General features: G+C 44.8%; 1 protein-coding gene across 2 annotated transcripts in view; it reads right to left on the bottom strand.

The window, feature by feature from the left end:
• LOC115188722 (sperm-associated antigen 17-like) overlaps nucleotides 1-9,194 on the bottom strand; it is a 31,708-nt gene that overhangs the window by 997 nt on the left and 21,517 nt on the right. Inside the window, exons 15-25 of one of the 2 annotated variants that reach the window (XM_029747473.1) lie at nucleotides 5,394-5,533; nucleotides 5,089-5,243; nucleotides 4,700-4,893; nucleotides 4,457-4,527; nucleotides 4,117-4,347; nucleotides 3,634-3,748; nucleotides 3,237-3,455; nucleotides 2,892-3,079; nucleotides 2,603-2,714; nucleotides 1,000-1,166; nucleotides 726-800 (exon numbers count right to left, since the gene is read on the bottom strand). In XM_029747473.1, coding sequence (XP_029603333.1) covers nucleotides 774-800; nucleotides 1,000-1,166; nucleotides 2,603-2,714; nucleotides 2,892-3,079; nucleotides 3,237-3,455; nucleotides 3,634-3,748; nucleotides 4,117-4,347; nucleotides 4,457-4,527; nucleotides 4,700-4,893; nucleotides 5,089-5,243; nucleotides 5,394-5,533 — 1,619 coding nt within the window. In that variant the 3' untranslated portion in view covers nucleotides 726-773. Of the gene's footprint in view, nucleotides 1-625; nucleotides 868-999; nucleotides 1,167-2,602; nucleotides 2,715-2,891; nucleotides 3,080-3,236; nucleotides 3,456-3,633; nucleotides 3,749-4,116; nucleotides 4,348-4,456; nucleotides 4,528-4,699; nucleotides 4,894-5,088; nucleotides 5,244-5,393; nucleotides 5,534-9,194 lie in introns of those variants that run through there. The other variant, XM_029747472.1, reaches the window with a different exon arrangement.

Here is a 9,194-nt window from a genome sequence, read left to right as displayed (position 1 = left end):
CAAGCAAGTCTCTTCTTCTTATGGGTGTCCTTTAGTAGTGGCTGGTAACTCTAATGAACTTATCCTACAGCAGAAGTAACTCTGGGTCTTCCTTTCCTGTGGTGGTCCTCATGAGAGCCAGTTTCATCATAGCGCTTGATGGTTTTTGCGACTGCACTTGAAGAAACTTTCAAAGTTATTGAAATGTTCCGTATTGACTGACCTTCATGTCTTAAAGTAATGATGGACTGTCGTTTCTCTTTGCTTATTTGAGCTGTTCTTGCCATAATATGAACTTGGTCTTTTACCAAATAGGGCTATCTTCTGTATACCACCCCTACCTTGTCACAACACAACTGATTGGCTCAAATGCATTAAGGAAAGAAATTCCACAAATTAACTTTCAACAATGCACACCTGTTAATTGAAATGCATTGCAGGTGACTACCTCATGAACCTGGTTGAGAGAATGCCAAGAGTGTGCAAAGCTGTCATCAAGGAAAAGGGTGGCTACTTTGAAGAATCTTAAATAGAAAATATATTTTGATCTGTTTAACACTTTTTTGGTTACTACATGATTCCATATGTGTTATTTCATAGTTGTGATGTCTTCACTATTATTCTACAATGTAGAAAATAGTAAAAATAAAGAAAAACCCTTGGAATGAGTAGGTTTTGACTAGTTCTGTATAAAAGACCAAAGGATCTAAATCAAGGTCCATATGATTTGTTAGAGATGTGACTACCCTTCTTGTCCTTGCTGTCTTTTCTCTCTGGTATCGGAGTCTCCTTCACTACCTCTTCCTCCTTAGCAGGGGGTTCTGGAGGAGATGAGATGATGGGTCCTGAGTCTGTACTGCTGCTGACTGAACCGTCTGCAAACAGCACCTACACAGAGACAGGGAAGAGCTGTGTGTGTGTGTGTGTGTGTGTGTGTGTGTGTGTGTGTGTGTGTGTGTGTGTGTGTGTGTGTGTGTGTGTGTGTGTGTGTGTGTGTGTGTGTATTGTGTTTGCCAGTACCTGTGTTGATCCGTCTCTCATGTACTTGACCACGGTGCCCTGACCAGTGATGACCCTAGACAGCTCACTGTGTAACGATGGGTCTGTGAGGTGAGGCTCCCTACTGTCACTGCAGTGTAGGGGGAAACTCTGTCTCACCAACAGACCCTGCCCCTCTGGAGTACTGCCTACAGTAACCAAAACTACAGTTACACATACACTGTCTGGAGTACTGCCTACAGTAACCAAAACTACAGTTACACACACACTGTCTGGAGTACTGCCTACAGTAACCAAAACTACAGTTACACATACACTGTCTGGAGTACTGCCTACAGTAACCAAAACTACAGTTACACACATACACTGTCTGGAGTACTGCCTACAGTAACCAAAACTACAGTTACACATACACTGTCTGGAGTACTGCCTACAGTAACCAAAACTACAGTTACACATACACTGTCTGGAGTACTGCCTACAGTAACCAAAACTACAGTTACACATACACTGTCTGGAGTACTGCCTACAGTAACCAAAACTACAGTTACACACACACTGTCTGGAGTACTGCCTACAGTAACCAAAACTACAGTTACACATACACTGTCTGGAGTACTGCCTACAGTAACCAAAACTACAGTTACACATACACTGTCTGGAGTACTGCCTACAGTAACCAAAACTACAGTTACACATACACTGTCTGGAGTACTGCCTACAGTAACCAAAACTACAGTTACACACATACACTGTCTGGAGTACTGCCTACAGTAACCAAAACTACAGTTACACATACACTGTCTGGAGTACTGCCTACAGTAACCAAAACTACAGTTACACATACACTGTCTGGAGTACTGCCTACAGTAACCAAAACTACAGTTACACATACACTGTCTGGAGTACTGCCTACAGTAACCAAAACTACAGTTACACACACACTGTCTGGAGTACTGCCTACAGTAACCAAAACTACAGTTACACATACACTGTCTGGAGTACTGCCTACAGTAACCAAAACTACAGTTACACATACACTGTCTGGAGTACTGCCTACAGTAACCAAAACTACAGTTACACATACACTGTCTGGAGTACTGCCTACAGTAACCAAAACTACAGTTACACATACACTGTCTGGAGTACTGCCTACAGTAACCAAAACTACAGTTACACATACACTGTCTGGAGTACTGCCTACAGTAACCAAAACTACAGTTACACATACACTGTCTGGAGTACTGCCTACAGTAACCAAAACTACAGTTACACATACACTGTCTGGAGTACTGCCTACAGTAACCAAAACTACAGTTACACATACACTGTCTGGAGTACTGCCTACTGTAACCAAAACTACAGTTACACACACACTGTCTGGAGTACTGCCTACAGTAACCAAAACTACAGTTACACACACTGTCTGGAGTACTGCCTACAGTAACCAAAACTACAGTTACACATACACTGTCTGGACACACACATACACTGTCTGGACACACACACACACTGTCTGGACACACACACACACTGTCTGGACACACACATACACTGTCTGGACACACACATACACTGTCTGGACACACACAAACACTGTCTGGACACACAAACACACACTGACCGTCTGTATCATCACTGAGGAACTGCAGCAGCAGACCACTGGGGGTAGAGAGGTTTAGTCTCTGGAACGGAGCACTGCCAGATAATGCAGCCTGACCCACACACTCTCTGGTCTGGCAGGGGAATAACAGACAGCAGGTACGTCAACAGAAAGAACATAGATGACGAGAACATACCGTTGTAATACTGATATCAATGATATAACATTATCAACAACAAAACACTACAACTGAACAGATGCTGTGGAAACTAAATGTATCTGTTGGTGACGGTCGATAGTATGGATCCACCTGCTCCTCTTCCTCTCTGTGTGTTGGAGACTTGTTGGTCTCTCTGGACGGCTGCGCCCCCTTGGCGCTGTGGGAGGAGTTGAGTTTCTTCCGGGACAATGAGGAGGAGAGGAGGGTCGAGGGGACGGGGGAGAGACTGGAGTCTGTGGGCATGACCAGATCAGAGTCCTGACCAGCCTGCATCTCACCTACAGACACGTCAACAACCAGACTGTTACCGGAGTCACCTTAAAGCTAGACATCACCACACACAACATAGGGACCATACTAGGTCCCCATAACAGGAACAGTACACCAAGTGGTTTAATGACAGAGAAACAGACAGCATCAGTGTAAGGTGTTCACCCTGCTCCCCTGTTGGGCCGTAGTGGCTGTAGGAGAGGTGGATGCCGCTGTCCAGCACAGCTGAGAAGGAGCCCAGCCTAACACTCTTATTGGTGGGACTCTGTGTCTCCATGGGGACCGTGTACTTTGGGCTCTCCTCCTGGTGTCTGTTTGGCTGGGTGATGTGGCTGTAGAAATGATGCTTGTCCTTCATCACACACACCTTGATGAACGTCGACCCTGGAAACAGAACTGGAATCAGATCTTTTTCAGAGCTGATCTGATTGGTCAAAAGACCAATTAGTGGGGAAAAAAACATCAGAATTGGGCTGCCTGTGTAAACGCAGCCTTAGAGAATCAACGTGTGAATAAAAGAGAGCGAAAGTGTGTATCGTAATAGTGGTGTGTGTGTGTTCACCCTGGACAAAGTGGATGGTCTCCACCTGGATGTGGCCTCCGTCAGAGGGGTATAGGGAGTGGACCTGGCCTGAGACCTGGATCAGCTGCCCCTCCATGCTGTAGCCAGTGAATCCCTTCACACGCACACACACACACACACACACACACACACACACACACACACACACACACACACACACACACACACACACACACACACACACACACACACACACACACACACACACACACACACACACACACACACACACACACACACACACAGTATTTAACATTTTTTAAAAGGTCAGCATTCTGTTGATATTGTTGCAGCAGATACTTTTTGCATGAAAGGCACCATGCCATAACAGCACAGTAAAACATGATCTATCTAGTATCTGCTGGGACTATATCACCATATCTCCAGTTTACAACCACAGAATGATCTCATTATGAAGGTGGAATGCCGTATTTTGCCTTTAAAGTGTGTTTATAGACTCACAGTGAAGACGTCGGTGGGCGACTGCAGCTTTGCTCTCTGTTCTCCAGGGGTCCCCACAGCCAGGTCAGGGGTCTTGCTCATGTCCTCCCTGCTCTTCTTAGTGCTGGAGGGGGTTGTTTTCTTGTTCTCCTTGGACGAGTCGGCGCGCTCCGCTCCCTTCCCTCCTTTATCTTTCTTAGCTTTCTTCACCTGTTCCTCCTCCTTCTGTCTGTCCTGCTCTATCTTCCACGCCTGGAGAGAGATGAGTTTGTACAGAACATCACAGATAGAATCATTCTATCAGAATGTATTAAAGATACTGATGAAACGGGGTGGAAGACAGCAAGACAGAGTCCGTTACTTTGAGCGAGTCTTCTCTGATGTACTGGTCTGGAGGACCGTCCTCTTGGACAGGAGACTTGGCTTGGGAGGCTTCAGGTACACAGAGACACAACGTTTACATCACAGGGGCTGTAGCACTGTGACTACTACTCTGAGTGCTTTGATGTTTTTACTCTATCCTCATTTATGTATCCATGTTAATGAGTATTTATGTTATACCAATGGATTTCAGCCTATTTTGACTGATATTTGGCTTCCTTACTTGCAGTGTGTTTTGGTGAGACAGTGCCCTTCTTGGTGCCCTTAGCCGACTCTGTCCTGCCTTTCTCTGTGGAGTCAGACGGGGTGGGCACTCTCAGCTTCTCTGCCTCTCTCTTGGCCTGCAGAGCTAGCCACTTCACCTCCTCCTCCTTGGTCCAGTCAGATATAGAGTTGGCCACGTGCTCAAGGTACTTCCTGACGACAGAGAGGGAACGGTGGAAAGCGTTCGGATTTTAATAAATACAATCCTAAACAGAGTCTAATGTACTCTGTGCTTTTATCGTTTTGTAACACAAAAATAAATCAACAAAATGGGTTTGAAGAAAATATATATCCAACTGTTAAACAACTAATGTGAAATTTGCTATATATTGTTTTTAACAGCTGTACCTGAACCTGACGTTGGTGTGGAGGGCCATGTCCCATAATTCCTTGCACTGGCGTTGAGGGCTCATGGGATTGTGACAGACGATGAACAGGGTGTTGTCCAGACTACCACAGAAGGTGTCCATGCAGCGGTAGGACTGAGAGGCAGACTGGAGAATCTACAGCAAGACAACAGGGGGGTTACAAGATCATGTTGTGGTTGTTTCCCTACTCTGTGTGTTCCCTAATGATCACACATGGTCGCAAAAAGGAGCCAGAAATCAGAAGGCAAATAGCTACAATAAATGTGAGTATTGATTCATGTTGACCTGGGGAAAGACATTGGCATTGTGGTGCTCAGTATAGTGCCAGTCACTGAGCGATCGCATCCGGCTTCTCTGGATTTCAGTCACATCTACTACATCAGACAAACTCTCCTCTGATTCATCCTGGTGGTGGAACGCTTTAACTGTAGAGGAAACATGTTTCATTAGTTATTACGTCAAAGATACAAAGAGAGGAACAATGAGATATATCAGATCATCAACAACAGCCTGGTTGCAGATCTGTTGGTGTTGTCTTGACAACTCTACGGCTATCAGACCAACACATCTGGTAGTAGACTAGTCTGGATTCAGACCAACACATCTGGTACTTAATGTTAGATCCCTCACTTCCAAGGCAGTTATAGTCAATGAACTAATCACTGATCATAATCTTGATGTGATTGGCCTGACTGAAACATGGCTTAAGCCTGATGAATTTACTGTGTTAAATGAGGCCTCACCCCCTGGTTACACTAGTGACCATACCCCCTGTGCATCCGGCAAAGGCGGAGGTGTTGCTAACATTTACGATAGCAAATTTCAATTTACAAAAAAAAAAACAATGACGTTTTCGTCTTTTGAGCTTCTAGTCATGAAATCTATGCAGCCTACTCAATCACTTTTTATAGCTACTGTTTACAGGCCTCCTGGGCCATATGCAGTGTTCCTTACTGAGTTCCCTGAATTCCTATCGGATCTTGTAGTCATAGCAGATAATATTCTAATTTTTGGTGACTTTAACATTCACATGGAAAAGTCCACAGACCCACTCCAAAAGGCTTTCGGAGCCATCATCGACTCAGTGGGTTTTGTCCAACATGTCTCTGGACCTACTCACTGCCACAGTCATACTCTGGACCTAGTTTTGTCCCATGGAATAAATGTTGTGGATCTTAATGTTTTTCCTCATAATCCTGGATTATCGGACCACCATTTTATTGCGTTTACAATTGCAACAAATAATCTGCTCAGACCCCAACCAAGGAAGATTAAAAGTCGTGCTATAAATTCTCAGACAACCCAAATATTCCTTGATGCCCTTCCAGACTCCCTCTGCCTACCCAAGGACGTCAGAGGACAAGAATCAGTTAACCACCTAACCGAGGAACTCAATTTAACCTTGCGCAATACCCTAGATGCAGTTGCACCCCTAAAAATTAAAAACATCTGTCATAAGAAACTAGCTCCCTGGTATACAGAAAATACAAGAGCTCTGAAGCAAGCTTCCAGAAAATTGGAACGGAAATGGCGCCACACTAAACTGGAAGTCTTCCGACTAGCTTGGAAAGACAGTACCGTGCAGTATCGAAGAGCCCTCACTGCTGCACGATCATCCTATTTTTCCAACTTAATTGAGGAAAATAAGAACAATCCGAAATTTCTTTTTGACACTGTCGCAAAGCTAACTAAAAAGCAGCATTCGCAAATGGAGGATGGCTTTCACTTCAGCAGTAATAAATTCATGAACTTCTTTGAGGAAAAGATCATGATCATTAGAAAGCAAATTACGGACTCCTCTTTAAATCTGGGTATTCCTCCAGGGCTCCATTGTCCTGAGTCTGCACAACTCTGCCAGGACCTAGGATCAAGGGAGATACTAAAGTGTTTTAGTACTATATCTCTTGACATAATGATGAAAATAATCACGGCCTCCAAACCCTCAAGCTGCATACTGGACCCTATTCCAACTAAACTACTGAAAGAGCTGCTTCCTGTGCTTGGCCCTCCTATGTTGAACATAATAAACGGCTCTCTATCCACCGGATGTGTACCAAGCTCACTAAAAGTGGCAGTAATAAAGCCTCTCTTGAAAAAGCCGAATCTTGACCCAGAAATTATAAAAAACTATCGGCCTATATCGAATCTTCCATTCCTCTCAAAAAAATTTAGAAAAAGTTGTTGCGCAGCAACTCACTGCCTTCCTGAAGACAAACAATGTATACGAAACGCTTCAGTCTGGTTTTAGACCCCATCATAGCACTGAGACTGCACTTGTGAAGGTGGTAAATGACCTTTTAATGACGTCAGACCGAGGCTCTGCATCTGTCCTCATGCTCCTAGATCTTAGTGCCGCTTTTGATACCATCGATCACCACATTCTTTTGGAGAGATTGGAAACCCAAATTGGTCTACATGGACAAGTTCTGGCCTGGTTTAGATCTTATCTGTCGGAAAGATATCAGTTTGTCTCTGTGAATGGTTCGTCCTCTGACAAATCAATTGTAAATTTCGGTGTTCCTCAAGGTTCCGTTCTAGGACCACTATTGTTTTCACTATATATTTTACCTCTTGGGGATGTCATTCGAAAACATAATGTTAAATTTCACTGCTATGCAGACGACATACAGCTGTACATTTCAATGAAACATGGTGAAGCCCCAAAATTGCCCTCGCTAGAAGCCTGTGTTTCAGACATAAGGAAGTGGATGGCTGCAAATTTTCTACTTTTAAACTCGGACAAAACAGAGATGCTTGTCCTAGGTCCCAAGAAACAAAGAGATCTTCTGTTGAATCTGACAATTAATCTGGATGGTTGTACAGTCGTCTCAAATAAAACTGTGAAGGACCTCGGCGTTACTCTGGACCCTGATCTCTCTTTTGAAGAACATATCAAGACTGCTTCAAGGACAGCTTTTTTCCATCTACGTAACATTGCAAAAATCAGAAACTTTCTGTCCAAAAATGACGCAGAAAAATTAATCCATGCTTTTGTTACTTCTAGGCTCGACTACTGCAATGCTCTACTTTCCGGCTACCCGGATAAAGCACTAAACAAACTTCAGTTAGTGCTAAATACGGCTGCTAGAATCCTGACTAGAACCAAAAAATGTGATCATATTACTCCAGTGCTAGCCTCCCTACACTGGCTTCCTGTTAAGGCAAGGGCTGATTTCAAGGTTTTACTGCTAACCTACAAAGCATTACATGGGCTTGCTCCTACCTATCTTTCCGATTTGGTCCTGCCGTACATACCTACACGTACGCTACGGTCACAAGACGCAGGCCTCCTAATTGTCCCTAGAATTTCTAAGCAAACGGCTGGAGGTAGGGCTTTCTCCTATAGAGCTCCATTTTTATGGAATGGTCTGCCTACCCATGTGAGAGACGCAGACTCAGTCTCAACCTTTAAGTCTTTACTGAAGACTTATCTCTTCAGTAGGTCCTATGATTAAGTATAGTCTGGCCCAGGAGTGTGAAGGTGAACGGAAAGGCTGGAGCAACGAACCGCCCTTGCTGTCTCTGCCTTGTCGGTTCCCCTCTTCCCACTGGGATTCTCTGCCTCTAACCCTTTTACAGGGGCTGAGTCACTGACTTACTGGTGTTCTTCCATGCCGTCCATGGGAGGGGTGCGTCACTTGAGTAGGTTGAGCCACTGACGTGGTCTTCCTGTCTGGGTTGGCGCCCCCCCCTTGGGTTGTGCCGTGGCGGAGATCTTTGTGGGCTATACTCGGCCTTGTCTTCGGACGGTAAGTTGGTGGTTGTAGATATCCCTCTAGTGGTGTGGGGGCTGTGCTTTGGCAAAGTGGGTGGGGTTATATCCTGCCTGTTTGGCCCTGTCCGGGGGTATCATCGGATGGGGCCACAGTGTCTTCTGATCCCTCCTGTCTCAGCCTCCAGTATTTATGCTGCAGTAGTTTATGTGTCGGGGGGCTAGGGTCAGTCTGTTACATCTGGAGTTTTCTCTTGTCTTATCCGGTGTCCTGTGTGAATGTAAATATGCTCTCTCTAATTCTCTCTTCTCTCTTTCTTTCTTTCTCTCGGAGGACCTGAGCCCTAGGACCATGCCTCAGGACTACCTGGCAT

The sequence above is a fragment of the Salmo trutta genome, unplaced genomic scaffold (assembly GCF_901001165.1).
Source record: "Salmo trutta unplaced genomic scaffold, fSalTru1.1, whole genome shotgun sequence".
Lineage (NCBI taxonomy): Eukaryota > Metazoa > Chordata > Actinopteri > Salmoniformes > Salmonidae > Salmo > Salmo trutta.
This window is presented reverse-complemented; position numbering and strand designations above follow the sequence as displayed.